General features: G+C 42.4%; 1 protein-coding gene across 1 annotated transcript in view; it reads left to right on the forward strand.

The window, feature by feature from the left end:
- The window catches only part of dntt (deoxynucleotidyltransferase, terminal), a 114,661-nt gene that overhangs the window by 24,486 nt on the left and 71,567 nt on the right, over positions 1 to 18,608 (forward strand). Inside the window, exons 4-7 of the mRNA XM_085478347.1 lie at positions 3,636 to 3,806; positions 8,212 to 8,283; positions 8,486 to 8,609; positions 11,181 to 11,313. Of these exons, the coding sequence (XP_085334473.1) occupies positions 3,636 to 3,806; positions 8,212 to 8,283; positions 8,486 to 8,609; positions 11,181 to 11,313 (500 nt within the window). The remainder of the gene's footprint in view (positions 1 to 3,635; positions 3,807 to 8,211; positions 8,284 to 8,485; positions 8,610 to 11,180; positions 11,314 to 18,608) is intronic.

The raw sequence follows: 18,608 nt of genomic DNA on the forward strand, positions 1-18,608 counted from the left end.
GTGGCCATTTATTAACCACGTTCTAAGCTTTTTGAGTTAAGACGCCACAAAAAAAAATTCTTAAAGCACACGCATGAGCTTAAGTAGTATTGCTAAAGTCAGACGAGGCACCCTATTAGTTTTAAGTAAATTATATGTTGCACAGCAGTATTTGGAAGATCTGTTTCATTTCACTTTTTCTTTCTTTATGTAGTGCCAATTCAAAACATTTCCCTCAAGGTACATTAAATGACAAAGTAAAGACCCTACAATACTAAAGAAAGCTGTACAATCAAACGATCCCCTATGAGGATCACTTGATGACAGTAGAAAGGAAAAACTCCCTTTTATCAGGAAGAGATCTCGAACAGCACCAAGAGTCACGAAGAGTCAGACATCTGCAGCCACTGGTTGGCGGGTGATGGGAAAGAGAAGTGAGCCTTGTTAATGACACACCGTTTATAAATACAGATATAATGACTATGATTATGATTATTACTAGCGGTGATGTAATAGCACTGATAGCTGTATATGGTGTAACTATGTATAGGAACAGATGGATAAAAATAACTGTATCTATAAATCAAGTCAAAGTCAAAGTCAAAGTCAACTTTATTTGTCGATTCTGCCACATGTACAGGACATACAGAGAATAGAAATTGCGTTACTCTTCACTCCCTAGATAAATAGCAAATGAACATTTAAATATATTTAAATATAAAAGTGATTAAAAATGCAAGTAAAATAATTAAAAAGTAAAAATTTAAATAAATACAATTTTACATATAACAAGAAAGCTATACAATATACAATATAATGGGTAAGTGACATTGAGTGTAAACCAGGCAGAGTAGTGCAAATAGGCAAATAGTGCAAATGGAGATTTAGTAGTGTACGGTAAGAGAAAGTGTAACAACAAAGTCTTATGAGGTAATGGCAGTCCAATGCTCCACAAAGTGACTGGTAACTGGTGCAGGCCAGTGAGTGAGTCAGAGAGTGTGTGTGTGTGAGTGTGTGTGACAGAGTTCAGTGAGACCGTGGAGGAGAGAGGGGAGAGGGGGCAGAATCGGGAGGGAGTTAAGCTTCCTGACAGCCTGATGGATGAAGCTGTCCTTCAGCCTGCTGGTCCTGGCCTGGGGACTCCGCAGTCTCCTCCCCGACGGCAGCAGCTTGAAGAAGCTGTGCATTGGGTGCGTGGGATCAGCCGCTATGCAAAGGGCTTTTTTAGTGAGACGGGTGCTGTAAATGTCCTGGAGGGAGGGGAGAGAGACACCAATGATCCTCTCTGCAGCTCTCACTATGCGTTGGAGGGTTCTATGGCAGGACGCATTGCAGGCTCCAAACCACACAGTGATGCAGCTCGACAGGATGCTCTCGATGGTGCCTCTGTAGAAAGTGTACATGATGGGGGCTGGAGCTCCTGCTCTTCTTAGTTTGCGGAGAAAGAAGAGACGCTGCTGTGATTTCTTGGCCAGTGCTGTGGTGTTGTACGTCCAGGAGAGATCCTCTGTGATGTGCACACCCAAGAACTTGGTGCTGCTCACTCTCTCCACAGACGCTCCGTCAATGGTCAGAGGAGCATGTTGGGTGTGCATTCTCCTGAAGTCCACAACAATCTCCTTCGTCTTCTCCACATTCAGAGAGAGATTGTTGTCAGCACACCACGTGGCCAGGCGTCTCACCTCACTTCTGTAGTCGGTCTCATCCCTGTTGCTAATGAGACCCACCACCGTTGTGTCGTCCGCAAACTTGATGAAGAGGTTGGAGCTATATGATGGAGTGCAGTCATGGGTCAGCAGAGTGAAGAGGAGGGGGCTCAGCACACATCCCTGCGGGGCCCCCGTGTTTAAAATGATGGTGCTGGATGTATTACTGCCAACCCGTACTGCTTGAGGTCTTCCGGTGAGGAAATCCAACAGCCAGTTGCACAGTGAGGTGTTGAGCCCCAGCTGGACCAGTTTTTGAATGAGCTGTTGGGGGATTATGGTGTTGAATGCTTAACTGAAATCTATGAACAGCATTCGAACATATGAGTCATTTTTGTCCAGGTGTGTGAGTGCCGAGTGGAGTGCAGTGGAGATGGCATCATCGGTTGAGCGGTTGGGCCGATACGCAAACTGGAAGGGATCCAGGGAGGGGGGCAGGACAGTCTTGATGTGTTGCATGACTAGTCGTTCGAAGCACTTCATCAGGATGGGAGTAAGTGCAACAGGACGGTAGTCATTAAAGCAGGAGGGAGATGACTTTTTTGGAACCGGAATGATTGTGGTGGCTTTAAAACATGTGGGGACGACAGCCTGGATGAGTGATATGTTGAAGATGTCTGTGAAGACATCAGTGAGTTCCACTGCACAGTCTCTCAGTACACGACCAGGAATGTTGTCAGGACCCGGAGCTTTACGTGCATTGATCCTGCTGAGGGATCTCCTCACGCTGTCCGGTGACAGAGTCATCACCTGGTCACCAGGAGGGGGTGGGGTCTTCTGTGCAGTGGTGCTGTTTTGGACTTCAAAGCGAGCAAAGAAATGCACTATTATGGATGAGTAATGATAAACAAATGATGAGTTAAGCACATACTAATGCTTAATAGTGTGTGGCATTATTTTAAAGTGCTACCCCTTCACTCTCGTCAGTAATTGTTTCATTAACGTCTCTGTAACTGTAGCAAGATGATTAAGATTTCCTAATAAAGTGACCAGGTAGTGTATTTTACTTTTATGAAATCATATAGGGCACTTATTACTTTTTCTATCAGTTAATTTGAGCATTTTTCCTGGAAAAACAATAAACAGCTTGTTGATAAAATGTCAGAAAAGTGCTGGGAACAGAGTTGTTTTGGTTCTGTATAATTAAGGGTGCAAAACTGAACTGTGCTCGGTTTCTGTCGTACAAAGTGGCCAATTATGGCATTAGAGTACTGTTGTTCCTTAAACAATTACCAGATTTTTTTTAAAACAGCTGTTAATAGTTTGTCTGATGGATATGGCAAACTTGAACATGTACAGTATATTTACCCATCATTTATGCACGTGCCTGCATCAGCCTTGTTTCCTGTGTCTGCGAACAATCCCCATGAGTAAAAAAAAAAAAAGACAACAGGATGAAAAACACTCATAGCCTCTTGATCAATTTGATTTTTAATGATGAAATAATGATTAAAGCAGATTCTGATTTCAAAATTAGAGAGCTGTAAATGTGGTAGATCCTTCCTTTCTGTCAATCCAGGGTCCAAAAATCCTGCCTTTGTACAGAGAAAGTCTGTGGCTTGCCCCATGGGAGGCTGTGGTAAACAAGTGGAAAATAACAGGCTCCTGTCTGGTGTTTGCCAGCCTCTAATGTCTCTGTCCAGTCATCTAGAAGAAAAACAACATGCAGCAGGTTTCTACTGTACAGGGACGGTGACAGGGACAGGAGCAGAGACAGCCAGTACTGATAGAGGATGGGGGGGAGGAAACCTCTCTCTTTGTCTGGTTTCCTTCTACGGGTCAATGCATCTCGCATGTGAATGCACACCTGACATATTTTTACTTGGCTTCTCTTTTTCTTCCCAGTTTTCTCTTCCTTTATTTGCAACAATTTTGCCTTGTTATGCTTTTTAATCTACATCCTTTAGATGTGCATAAGATCTGCTTTCTTAATTATTCCTTCACCTGCAGGATGCATTTGAAGTGCTGGCAGAGAGCCATGAACTCAATGACATGGAGGGTCCGTGCTTGGCCTTCAGGAGGGCTGCATCTGTGCTGAAGAGTCTGCCCTGGACGGTGCAGAATTTACGGGTCACAGAAGACCTGCCCTGCCTGGGGGAACACTCTATGTGTGTCATAGAGGTAAGGCCCAGTTTCACTTAATCCACAGCAGTCCAGTTAATAACCAATGCATTTTCCCTCTGTATTTTGGTTCTGGTGTCATGTGTCACTTAAAAACGAAATATAATGAAATGTCTAATGCCCTGAAAACTGAAACTGTTGCCCTCATTTTATCGTCTGGGTTGGATTTTCTGACAACACGTCTTTTGAATGCAACGTCGCAAAATCAAAGCTTTCAGATTAGGTGTGCAAACCATAACTCACGCAACTTCCCGGACCCTATTTATGCAGTTGTGCAATGATCTAAAATAATTTGCTGCCATGAAGATACAGTTTAGTATTTTGGAAACACGCTTGGAAGACGTCGGCGATGATTCGAAACACGCAGCATGTGATTTATGAGCTAAAGCACTCGAAACCAATGGCCATTATTAATATTTATGCTTATGTGATATGAAGTGACAGAATTAACTAACACCAGCGTAAAATATTGACACTGATTGATCCTTTGCACTAGCAAATAAGGGATCAATAAAGCCATTTGTTTAAAACACCTAATTGAGTAGCGCATGTTGGCAACGGCCTCAAATGATTTCACTTCAAATACGATACGTTTTCACAACTATTACTACTCGTATTTTTTGCTCCTCTGCAAAGGAAGGCAAGAAAAAACCCAAGAATTTACTGCAGTGAACAAGACCGTGACCAACCCTCTGCGTGGCCAATAGACTGTTTACATATTGACAATATCCCCACGGACCTGTGTGTGGGGGATTGACAGTAGTTAGGCTCTAAGCCTTTGAACTGTATAACACACGTGATCACTAAGTCCTTGTGAATGTGAAGCGACATCAGCTCACTGATGATGAGGACGAAAGCGTCGGCATTTCTTTTCCCTAATTGCAAACTTTCCAGGTTGAGTAGTTTGCCATAAATTCAATACATGGACGTGTTTTGGGGTTTGACATTACATTACTGTAAAATTAATGTTTTACCAAATGTCACCTCTGTAAACACCAGGCTCTGAAATAAATCAAAATAAAATAAAGTAAGATGCAGCACATAACGGGGAGGGGGTGTAATTTCAGTGCCGATTGATGAGGACCCGTTCGATAAATCACTATCTTTATTAATGTGCTGCTGGAAATAGTTTCCAACGAATGAACTTCTCCAGCTTCATTAGATTAAAATTCACATTAAGAAAAAAAGACACACCACATCAAGAGATGGACAAATACAAAACCTGGCAAAAGCCACTCCTCATTACCTCCGCCGAGGAGGTTATATTTTTGGTTGTGTACGTGCATGTCATTCTGTCTGTAAACACGATAGCTTGAAAAGTTTGGAATGAATTCAGGTCAAACGTTGTAGTGGTGTGTAGTGGTGTCATGTTTACAATCTATTAAATCTGGCTATGCCCACCAAGGTCTTCAAAGTCAACTTAATGGTTTAGTGGTTTGAAATGGACAAAAAGCCTTATAACTATGATTCTTGCAGTGTGGTGTGTATTGTCAACATGTAGAAAGTACTATATAAATATAAAAGATTTAATATCACTATGACTTGACCTCTCCTTCAAGGTCAATAGATTGAATTGAAGGTCAAAGTGATAATATTGCTATATAGAGCTATTTAAAACTGTGATCTCCAAACCTACAGTCTGAAATGCAAAGAAAATCTAATTTGAATTCCTCCATAAGACCTGTTGCCAACAATTGCCATTCCACTGCATGTGTGATGTCACATCCCTCAGCCTTTTCAGCCTGTTTCCCTTCCTCCAGATCACCATTTCTGGTGAGGCTTCAGTGAACAGTAGCTGGATCAGCTGAAGGGCCAGTTGGATCTCACAGGTCCTGTGTCAGGTCTTTTCTGTTCATCTGCTGTAGTTTGTTTGTCAGACCTACACCTTATCGTTTACCCTCTGCTTGTCCATTCTCCTCAGTTTTCTTTTTCTTAATGTCCACATTTCTTATTGTGGACATTAAGAAATGAGGGATGGCTCAAGACTTTTGCACAGCGCTGTGTATTATTTCAGAAGGTTTTATTCCCTTTTTGTACGTATGTAGTGAGATCAGATGATCTGGTGGGGGATTCTTTGTGAGCAAAGTATCCCGACCCACCGTCTGTCCGAACCATTTGCTTGCGAGGGGCAGAAATCAGAAAAAAGTTAACTTAAAGGCTGATGAAAGGAAGTTAAAATGTCTGTTGAGAGGCTGCACCAAGGCACAGCATAGGTTTAATAAGGACTGTGAATCACGCAAAGCGTCTGCGGTGGAGTTCAAGAGCAAAATATGGAGTTAAAAATGAATATAATAGGCCCACTTTAAATAAGGAGGCATTGATGCACACGGCCATTAACAACCAGAAGAGTCTGTTCAGTGACAGGTTGCTTCTCCCAAAGACAAGAACTAACAGACGTAAAAACTCCTTTGTCCCACACGCCATCAGACTGTTTAACTCCTCTCTGGAGGGGAGAGGGAGGGGAAACAGGAGGACAAAGGAGGGGGGAACAACTAAGCTGTAGTGCCTCTTCACCTCACTGTACAATACCTTTTGTGCAATACTTTTGTAAATAGTCAACGGTGCAATAGACTCAATACTTGAAATGTGCAATTCACTTGTATTTTTATTTTTATTCCTATTTATTCTATTTATCCCCTTCGTATATTTTATTTATATTGTCTCTGTATTTATATATGTGTGTTTGTGTATAACTCTGTAACTTCTGTCGGTGCTGTGCTTTTTTGGAAATCGAATTTCCCAGAGGAACCCACCCGAGGGATTAATAAAGTTCTATCTTATCTTATCTTATCTTATCTTATGTGACAGAAGTAGTTTAAACAGGCTGGCTCTATTGTATATGACGCATTCCATTACTTAGAAATAGTTTTTTTTCCCTCTGTGCTAGCAAGAAGAATGTAGCTGAATCAGTAACCATCTGCACACATAAGCCTTTCTGGAGGAGATTCTCAATGCTGAGTTCAGTCTCTAAGAAATATATGAAAGAAAGACGTACAGATGTATGAATAAAAACTTTGCTGCACACATGCAGCACACGTTGATGGGTATCAGACAAATATATTTTGTCTCTGAGACAAAAAAAAAAGTCTTATTGGGTCACTACATCTCCACATCTACACTCGAGCTCAGGGCTGGAATCATGGCAGGTTGTCAGGGAAAGTGCGGATGCTCGCTCTGAGAGAACGCCAGGTCCCTGTAGGATAACAAGGTGAGCTCAGCAACCCGGCTCTCTCTGACACGTTAAACCTAACATACACGCTGCGCGACTCACAGCGCGTTTCCGAATCTGTCAAAGCTGTCAGCGCCGAGTCAGATTCATTAAACAAAATAGCATAAATGTCCCGGGGAGACCAAATTAGACTGCCTGTAAGTGACCTCTCCTTCTTGTTCTCCTTGCACAATTCAGACGCACGCCTTTCGCTGGGGTTGTCTCTTTGAACAGTTTGCTGCTCAAAACACCAAAAATGACATGACACAAAAAACAAAGTGAAACCAAACAGAGTGAAAACAAAATGCTTGATGTGCCTGTGAACATCGGAGCGACACTCTATCAGCAGCGACTGAACTGCTCACTGCTGACTGAACATCCAAAGTGGGGAAAATATATAAACCTACTGACATGAAAGTCTGGGAGCACTGAGGCAGAGTTGGGGGATGAATAGTCAGTATATGTGTTTGCTGTATGTGTGTGTGTGTGTTTGTGTGAGAGAGGGAGAGGAGCCGTGCATGTAAAGAAGTGTGTCTTTCCCGGAGCGGGGAGTATGTTGAAGCATTATCCGTGCGTTTTGAGGTTGGCCTTAGCTGGGGGCTTGAAAAGCAGAGGTGGACACATCACTGAGCAGTGAAGGCTGCTTCAAACTGCATTGTACTCACAGTGTGGATGTTAGGTTCACTGGCTCACCGATACAGGCTGTCATCCATTCATGCACAAGCTCAAAATGCACACGGATACTTATCCCAGAGCAAAAGCATGCAGGCTCATTTCCCCCTGGCCGATATTAACCAGATAGCTGCTACCTGATTCTTCGCATAATGAAGACAGTTAAAATGTGACCAGCAAAATTGGCAGCACTCTCACTGAGAGACGCAGGCAATTAAATGCAGAACAAAGCGGTTTTGGAGCAAACAACAGAATCTGGGGGAAAACATTACCTTGGGGTTTTTTATGATTGCCATAAAACAGGTATTAATCCCAGGTTTCGCAACAACAAAGCCATTATTTGTCGAAAGGAAAAGAAATGGAAATAAGGACGCCTGATATAAGTGGATGGTTTCTCAAATAAGCAGCGATTTGGGGCCCATTTGTTAATAGCCGGCTGGGGGGGAACCCAGGGGAAAACACGCCGATGCTGACACAGACATTGCTTTCCTTGATGATAATATCATCCGCCTTTGTGTTTTGCAGGAGATCCTTCAACACGGCCACTCGTTTGAAGTCGAGAAAATACTCTCGGATGAAAGGTATCAAATACTAAAGGTCAGTGGATGAATAACAACTCAGTCGATGGCTCGCTTTCTCCATTCTGGAGCTTTTAACTCGCTGTGAAAATGATGCGCTCTGTTGCTCCCTCTTAAGGACTCGGAGCTCTTGGAAACTTTGAATGCTTACCTCTTCTCAGAAGAACCTGTCATTTCAGAGCATGTCTCCTTGATTACATACTTACCTCGTTTCCTGCCAGCTGTTCACAAGTGTGTTTGGGGTTGGACCTAAGACAGCTGAGAAGTGGTACCGCAGAGGGCTGCGCTCATTCAGCGACGTTCTGGCGGAGCCCGGCATTCATCTCAACCGGATGCAACAAAGTGGTACATCAACATCTCACCATCCTCGCTCCGCCACTTTACAAATTATAGAGGAAAAATTTCAAGTCGAGCTCGCTTCCAAGAGAGACTCAAAGGCCTAATTGTTAAATCCCTGCGGGGGGTGGGGCTGCATGTCGTTTGGGACTTTATTTGTGCCTTTTTTTTGTTTACTCCCAAAGGATGTGAGCCTCTAGCGGTAATGTGTTTTCTCTAAAGTGAGATATGATCAGCAGGGAGTTTACTGTAAAAAAACCCACAACAGGAGAGTTTTTCTTACAAAAAAAAAAACAACCTAAATCAATAAGTAGTGACTCTGAAGGGGAGGCATGGTGCAGACGTCTCACCACTCTGTCGCGCCAGAGCGGGCCATCGAATTAAGTTGGTGCTAAGATTTTTTCAACAATTTACAGCCCACGGCCACAAGAGTGGCTCTGTGAGGCTAAAAGAAAAGCAAACTGGCCAAAAGCTGAAAATTTATTTTTCATTTGTGGTAGTTATTAGTTGTTTTTGAGCCATTCTACAAAGATGCTTTTTCTGAAGGTGAGATATTTCATGCATTTATGCACAGAGGATGATTCTGAATGCGAGGACGCCCTGCTTTTGTTCGTAGCTCCAACAGCAGCTCAGATTCTTTACTTCTCCTGTGAAATACTTCATGGATTGACGCTTCGTCTTGTCTTGGTTTTCATAAAGCGCAGATGATGTGTTCTAAACAGTTTAACTTCACCTCCAGCAACTGTCGCCAGGCCGGTATTTGTGGTATACGACAGCATAAATTTTAGCATATACCCCCACCTCCCCTCAATATTTATTCTGTCCACTGGTTTGGCTCGTTTGGCTTTTGAGTGAAATTACAACCGAGAGCATGTCACACATTATTGAGATGAACAACTCTTTTATGCCACTTAAAAATCAGCAAGCACGCAGCTGGGAGACACCGCTCCATCCTGCTGCTCACTTTGCAATTTACAACAACGTTTTTTTACGGCGCACAGATGTGTGTTGTTGTGAGGATTTGCCGTGCTCTTCACACGATGAGGCCTCTCATTTATGATGAAAAAAACAGATAAAGCATCCAGGTTTTCCATGAAGGAGATAACATACACTTATTTGACCTCTAGTACTAGTAAGAGCTGTGAAATGAGCAAATTATTAGATGCTTCTGGTATTAGCGATCACACGAGGTCCCCTGGTAATTAAATATCTTGTGAATCTCCATCTTTGTGTTAGAAAGCTAGCATTTGCTAATTAACATACAGAGCGCAGGTTTGTGTGGCCTTAGATGTTTTTCAGTTCAGGTGGAGCGCTCTGTTCTCGTGTGCTTCTACGACATGCCGTGACATGAACTCGGAGCCTCCGTGCAAATTTTCCGTGAGCCGTTGTCATTAATCTCAAATTCATTGTTTATTTTTGTCGGAGGAGTTTCTGACTACGAAACGCAGATTTGATGGATGCTTCATTCACAAGTGGGAGCTGAGGTCGGCCGAGGCTGATGAGAACGTCATTAATTTCCGCGGTCATAAACCGAAGTGCTCGGCGTAAAGTTTAAAATGATGACCTGATGAAAATCGAGGGCCTGCATCAAATATAACAATCCACAGAGATGAAACCCACAAATGTGAACCTGTTTGTGGTGCTAAAGGAAAAAGTTTGCTTAGGCTTCATGCTTAAGAAACCATAAACAGACAGAATTAAAGGTGTTTGGAGTGTCTCTCTAAAAAATATAAAAGAAACAGATGTGATCAAATGTGAAAGGAATACGTGAGTGAGAAATATGAAGAAATATACCAAGACAGAAGCAGCCAGACATGCAGATAGCATCAGCTTTCGACAGTGACATATACCCCACAGTGCTCTCACATATGAAAAACAAAATACTGATATTCAGCTTTTCATTCGTCTGCATCATTTCTCTGCTTCTTCTGCTGCTTGGAGTGTAGCTGGATGGTAATTCAAAACACTGTACTGCATCGCTCGCAGGTTTCCATTCACTTTCAAACTCCGTCCCATAATGTATTGCGCTGACAGACACCTTCATCAAACTGGTCGTAATCGATCACTTGGAACACTGCGGTGTCGACTCCGTGCGGAGAAATACCGTGTGAGTTTTTGACGTGGAAAATTTGTCTGAACCCTGAACCCTCCGTCGTGCTCGACGAGTCTTGAAAAAGAGCAGAAACACGAATAACCCCATTTAATTTACTTCATTAGAAGCAGAAATATCATTAAAGGTTTTCTAATTAATTGTTGGGGGAAGCTCCATTCTTCGGTGGGGGACAAAAAAAGAAATGGATAATTAATGCTTTTCATGTAGCACAAAGACAGAGGAACATACAAATCAATGAGATACCGATTGATCCACGAATTATAATTTTTGCACCGTTTCTGCGCTCGCTGCAGTCGTTTTGTGTCTGCAGCGGTCGAACACCGGCGGCCGTCTTCTATCAGCCAGGAGAACACATCCCATTTTTACCTTACCTTTAATTCACTCTGACTCTCCAGTTCCCCGGAGCAAATGGCTATGATTGATGGCTGGCTTCCAGACTAATAACCACGTGGTCTTTTTCCCTGCAGGTTTTCTGCATTATGGAGACATCTCCAGGGCTGTCAGTAAAGCAGAGGCCCAAGCCCTGGGGAACATTATTGACGAAGCTGTCCGTGCGATCACACCGGACGCCATACTCACACTGACAGGTGGCTTTCGCAGGTACAAGACTTGTCTCCTCCTTTCAGTGTTGATATTTGAAGATGAAACACAACGGTACCTTCAGTCTTTCCTTGCCCCTCCCCATCCCCCATTATTGTTCTGTTCATATTATACACAGGGAAAGCAAAGACATTAGCAAAGCCTCAAGAGGTCTGCTTGATTCCCAGGTGGATCTTATTACTGTTATTATTATTATTATCTGATATCAGAGCATAGAAGTCACAGAGTGAGTGTCTGGGTAGAAGCGTCAGAGCCGCTGGTGTCTAATTGCATCTTGCAGTTTTCGAGAGTTCTTAGACAAAACGGATTAATTTGATATTTACCACCGCAGAATATTCCCCATCTCACGCCTTTGTTCTTGACAGTAAAACAGAACGCCAGATAGCACGGGTTACTAACGTTTTGCATTTACATTAAGATGCTAAAGTGCATTACATTTGTCAGTCTCAGAGGGCACAGTGAGTGCACTTGTAAAGCTACCTGCTGAGTGCCACTGTTCGCTCGCAGCCGGTGCCTCCCTCCATTGGCACATCTTTGTGGTGCTGTTTCATTTATTTATTTATTTGTTTATTTTGTTATGCGCAGTGCTTTGTGGCTCAGTAAGTGTGGAGCACTCCGCTCTGTGGTGTTGTAAAAATCCAGCCGTAACCAGTGGCGTGTGAGGTAAATAATTCAAAAGCAGTCTGGCAGTAAGGATGGGCGCTTGCCTCTCTACAGGGGTAACAGAGCTGCCGCGGCTTTGCTGATGGTCTTTAATAGTGTCTGGACTGCAAACATCACATGTTACTGGAGTTATTCCTGCTCCCTTAAAACCTTATTAAAGTTTTCCTTTTCTGCATTTGCTGTATTCTGTTTGTCAGAGTTTGGTAGAAAATTACTATACGCTAACTTTTATAACGGGGAAAAAAAGTCACTTTAGCTACAGGACCGGTATCGTGGCATTATCTCACATTTGTCAGGTGTAGCCAAAGGCTTTGCAAATTCAACACACTTTGTAATATACAACACCGATTTACATGCTGATCCTTACAGCATACTAGCTTGGCAGCAAATGTGCATGAAATCAGAGTACTTCACTATTTTATACTAGGAGGAAATATTTGCAGCACCAGATGCCGACTGCAACTCCAGAATGACACAATTGTCTAAACAAAGAGACAGCATGGTGCTTTTCCTGAAATCTGTTTCTTACCTCAAGCCGTTTAAACCACGTCCACTGTTCATTTTGATTTCTCTTGCTGTGAGCATTTTCTTTGCGCATTGCAAAAAAAAAAATTGTAAATCAACAGCCAAACCCTAAAATCATTTTGTAGGCCATACACATGTCCCTTCATGGATTTTTAGACCAGTGTTGAGACTGTAAATGAAATCTATTTTATTTGCAGTTCTTGTAGACCAGAGGTTGATACAAAGTAACCTTTAACACTCAAACTAGCAGACAAGGACGCCTTTATCAAAGAAATACCTGCTGCCTACACGAATCACACGAGTGTTTTATTAAAAATCACCTGTGAAAAATATGATATATACACTCAGTGGGCACTTTATTAGGGATGGCTTAACTTAATTTTATTAAGGAAATGGTATTATTTCTCTGCTCAAAACATACATTACATAAAAAACAAAACTATCCAAATGTACCTAGCCCTCTGATTACCCCCCCCTGTTAAATTATGAATTAATTGTGATTGACAACATTTCTTTTGGGAAAAACTGAGTCCAATTTCACTACCCAAACCCAGGCCTGATTACTGCCAGAACTGTTGAATCAAGAAATTACCTAAGTAGAAACTGTCCGACAAAGTGAAGTAGATTAAAAGATAAAAAAACAAACAAACAAAAAACCATCATGCCACTAAAGAAACAACATCACTGACATCTATCAGTCTGTAAAGGGTTACGAAGCTATTTCTCAGGCTTTGGGACTCCAGTGAACCACGATGTAAGCCTCACAAATGGAGAAAACTTGCAACAGTGGTGAACCTTCCCAGGAGTGTTGGGCTGACTAAAATTATTCCAAGAATCAGGAAGTCACAAAAGAACCCAGAACAACATCTAATGCACTGCAGACATCTCTTGCTTCAGTTAAAGCCATTGTTTATGATTCAACAAAAAGAAAGACGCTGGGTAAAATGGCATGCATGGGACATTTCCAAAGCAAAATCTTTTGGGAAAAAATTCTGTGGACTGACAAACCAAATACCTTTTGGACGTTCTGGAAGTTTTGAGTCCCTTTACATCTGGCACAAAACCAACACAGCATTTCATAAAAAGAACATCATACCAGCCGTGGTTGTAGTGTGTTTTCCTGCTTTAGGACAACTTGCTGTAATTGCTGGAGCCATAACTTCTGCTCTCTACCAGTTCATGCCCTGAAGCTCAAGCGCACTTGGGTTATGGAGCAGGACAATAATCCAAAACACACCAAAAGATGAAGGTTTTGGAGTGGCCTTGTCAAAGTCTGTACTTAAATCAGACTGATTTTTGGCATGATCTTAAACCTTCCAGGGTGGAAGAATTAAAACAATTCTGAAAAGAATAGTAGACCAAAATTCCTCCACACTGATGTGAAAGACTCATCCCCAGTTATCAAAAACACTTGATTGCCCAGGATCTTGCAACCAGGTGTCGGGTCTAGTGAGCAGCTGCTTTTTCACACAGGGCCAGGTAAGTTTGGATAACTTTTTATTTAAACAAATGAAACCATCATTTAAAAACTGCTTTTTGTGTTCACTCGGGTTATCTTTGTCTAATATTAAATTTCGATTGATGATCTGAAGCATGTAAATGTGGCAAATATGTAAAAAACAAGAACAACCTAAGAAATCAGGAGGGGTGGGCAAATGTGTAAATGGGAAAGATTCACAAATTTCCTAAATAAGGATGTTGTGAAAATCCACAAGGAAAAAAAACCGCTCCAATCTTCAAATTGTTAAATGACAGCTGGAATGATGTCTGATTATGTAAATAACTGCTCAGAGGGGAAATGTGGTAAGAGAGTCGAGGAAGGTGATTAGAGCATCATGGATAGTTAACTTCAAGAATGAGGGAGAGGAACAGCTCAAGATTTATGGGCCAGGAGTCTGCTGCAAAGTGTAAAGGGGCCTGCAAGAGCGCCTTTATGGCTTCAAATTCGGGGAAATGAAACACACATTTACTTCACCCCATATTTGGTGCAGACTTTGGAGAGAGAGAGAGAGCGAGATAGACCTAATTGGAATCATGCGGCGCTATAATTGAAGAACGATAACTTGTGCATTATCAGGAAGCAAGTAAGTAATTTACCTTTATCTTGTTGAAAGGCTGATTCTCCAGACATGGTTTAAACACAGTGGGAGGCAGTATGAGGTCTATTACACCAAAATAGTTCATATGCTTTCTAAGATGCCAGCAGTACCACTAATAATCCACTTACTCGTTTCACGGTGACATATTTGAAAATGTTCCCTTCTAAAGTCCTGTCAAAGCTCGATTTAATTACCTATAATTTTGAGCCTGGTGTAGAGTCTCTTATTAGCTTCATCTTTCTAGCCGATACCCCTTGTCAAAAATGGAAATGTGCATATCCTATATACCTCCTTAAATAGCTGCACCCGGCTCTGGCAAATCTTTCATCTCGGCAGAAGATGCACAAAAAGATACCACGACTCCCAAAAGTTTCACAAAACAACTCGTGTGCTGGAATAAACTCAGGCTGTCATCCACTTCAGAGAGAAACAGCGTGGCGAGGATTTGTTGATGCCACTGACATTAGCCTTATTGAAAGGACAGCTGTGGAAGGCGGGTGACAAGTCTTAAAGCGGTTTTGTTGGAGGGGAGGATTAAAAATAGATTACACTTGAAAATACAGCTTCTTCCACAACTGCATGTGAAGGCTCACGCAGTGTCAGCGGAACACTGTGTTTATTTCAGTATGAGGCAGGCAAGTCCCTACTGAGGGACATCAAATTGTCTGGAATATGACTCAAAGTGACACTGATGAGGGGGGGGGGGCATTGGTGTCTCCTCTCAAATCCGCAAACAGCCGCCGAGTCCCACCGCACAGTTTGCCTTGAACAACAGCTGAGATAAGTATTCCTTATCGGCTTAGTTCGGGGTGTCGTGATTCTAAAACAAACCTCATTATCAGCTTGCAGGGGAGGAAAGAGCAAAACAAGCCATCTGGTCATGAAGAATAGGCCACACTTAGCTGCTTTTTCCTGTTCTCATTTCATATCTTCCTGATTATCGCCTCGCACTGCTGTGTTAGCAAGAAATGTGGATGGGAAGGCTGATAGAAGGGGAAAATGATGCATAGTCACAAACAAAGCCTGGTTGCTTTTTTGTGACCTAAGTTTTGCAGAGCTTAGCCTGCAGACGCCCGTAGCCTAACACTTCGCAGATCTGTATTATTCATGCGTGTCGTCATGTCGTCCACACAAAACTGTAAATAACCATGTGTATTTCATTGTCTTTGTGCAGTAACACTTAATAATTTAGCATTTTCCCTCACGCGATAAAAGACTAGATGGCCTAAATTCAAACCAGGTGTTTATCGACGTGCAGCTGTGCCCGAACGCCTATCAATTCTTCTGTTTTTACCCACATCTTCACATCCATCCATCCCACTGAGCAGGAGTAGGTGTCCAATGCTAAACAGGAACAGAGCTCTGAAGTTGCACTGCTAAAGGCAGAGACGAAGAAGAAGAAGGAGAACCCCTGGTATGCTGGAAGAATGTGCACGACATGCTGTCATCCGCCTTTCCGCTGACTGCTGCTGAATTATCTGCACTGACCTGACACATACTGATGCTCAAATGGGAGGGAGCTGAAAAGCGTAAATGCCGCTTCCCCTAAAATAACCTTCCCATGTTATCCCCTAACACACACACACATACACACACAGACACGGAAAACCACTATTTGACAAGATTAGGTCGTTCTTAAGCTCTGATAGGAGGTAAACCCAGTTTATGCTGATGATCTCTCTCTGTCTCCTTCCCGCTTTGGTTTCTTTGCTATTCTCGGCACACATTTATGCAGTGCACTCGAGTGGGTTTTGCCGGCGCAGCAGAGGCTAACAGCGAGACTCACTTAACAACTTAAGCGCACTGTACGAGCTGGAAGTGTTGTGGAATCTCAGCTTTGCCAATTAAAGCTGAGTGTTGGGAGATTTCATAGGCAAAAGTTGCTCAGTCAGCAGATGGAAATCTGTGATGCATTCTCAAGTAGCGCTGTCCTAACAGTCAACTCATTAAAGAAGTGCCAACTCTTCACATCGAGGCCTATATATGTGTATGTATATACTGCAAAGTCTAAACACAAGTGTTAAAATGAATTCACTTAACAGCTTTTGATATTTAATACAAAATAAAACAGGCTCACAAGGCAAATTGAATAAGTGTTACCAAAGACGCAGCTGCAGAGTGAACCTGTAAACCAGGTGCTCGATTCTGTAAATGCCACAGGGGTACACGCTGTCTACTGCTAATGCTAACCATTAACATTATCATGCCTTCTGCAGCTCTAATGGCTGTTTTCTATTACTTCCTTGCTCCCTGAATTAGCCACAGTGACCTTTGAAGCGTTCCCGCAAGCCATTCACAGCCTCTGCACCTTTCTTCACTCTCGCTGCTGTCAAGCAGCAGCAAAGAGAGATCAAACACCGAGCCTCGTGCCTGCAGAGGCTTCTTTAGAGCTGTATCGCCCCCAACATTCATTGTCACTTTGCTTTGTTGTTTGCTGTGACACTGGTGCTTACGTATGTAGGATTTTTCGCTCGTTGTTTTTTCAAAAGCTTTTGTGTGTGCGTGTGTAGGTGTGTGTGAGTGGGTGTTGGGCAATGATTAGGGTGAAATAATGCAAGGCCTTCTGGCAGGTAGTGCCAGAGCTAAACTTGACGACGGTCGGGGGTATCTTCTGTTATTTGAGGGCACAACTTTAGCCCTGGTTTGTTTCTGTGTATTTGTGTCTACACACACAAGCTACTATAATCGCCAGAAACCCACAGTTTCTTTTCATCATTCTGTCTGACTGCTGTTTTTGAGTTATCCTGCAGCCTGTGACAGGATGCACTGTGTGAAAGGAAGGAAAACCCCTTGGACAGGTGGGCCAGTCCATCGCAGGGCGTACATTCAAACCCATTTGCAGTCATATTTACACTTCTGAGCAGCTCATCGTTTGTCTTGAAGGCTTAATTTTATTATCGTCTGGCTTGAATGCCAATGAGCACGCCAAAGTACTCTCAGAGCATCATTACTGGTAGATACACATACGTCATTGAGAATTTTAAAGGAAACCTCAAAGCAGTGAATATGCTTCTGTGAATATGATTGTAAGCACAGATGCTGCTCGTGGTGTAAGGCACACGTGGGTGTGTCCAACTGCTTTTGTGATTGTGTTGACTGGAAGCGCCTCTGAAACCCTGGCACAGCACAGACTGATCTTAACTGGCTGGAGGATGATAAATATATTGCTCGTAGGAGGAATGCATTATCAGCAGGTGGAACTGGAGTGGACCTCAGCCACAGCCACTAAATTGATCTCCTCTCAAGAGCTTCAAAGCACAGATATAAACCTCCTTTCAAGGACAGTCGTAAATTCCCATCAGTTTATGTTTTGAAAGTTAAATAATAATGGATATATATGATTAAATATTACTAAATTGATATGATGAAACCCAGTTCGAGTGGGTCACAAGCTAGCGTATATTGCTCATGCTGGTCCCGAGCCCGGATAAATGGGAGGGTTATGTCAGGAAAGGCATCTGGTGTAAAATCTGTGCCAAATCAAATGTGCAGATCTGTTCGCTGTTGCGACCCCCTGGGAAATAACGGGGCAGTCCAAAGTGCCTTCTATTAAACGGATATGATAACAATATATCAGTATTATAATGTGCATGACTGCATATGTACATTGTAAATGTAATATAACTGTAATAAGATAGCATACTCAATGCAGAAATATAGTACATAAACCAGACCGCCACATCATAAAAAACACTTACAGGTGAATAACATTGATCATCCAATTATGATGCACAGTTCTGCCGGGAAGCTATGGCTCCTGGCTTTCACTCTGATATTACTTTGACACCTATCACCTACTCATATACTAATGCAGACCAGCACTCCCCATATACATTGTGAAAAGGCTGTTAGACAGATAGAACATGTATATATAACAAAACAAAATACCCAATATATAGTACTGTCTTATATATATATATAAGTAACTAAAATTTTATGTTCTGAAAGAAGCAGAAACAGGCATAAACTTATATAATCCCACGTCTTCTTTCTGTCTGATGAATGGCA

This window comes from Copadichromis virginalis, linkage group LG13 (assembly GCF_057382275.1).
Source record: "Copadichromis virginalis isolate Kocher_CV1m ecotype Utaka linkage group LG13, C_Virginalis_male_GT1.1, whole genome shotgun sequence".
NCBI lineage: Eukaryota > Metazoa > Chordata > Actinopteri > Cichliformes > Cichlidae > Copadichromis > Copadichromis virginalis.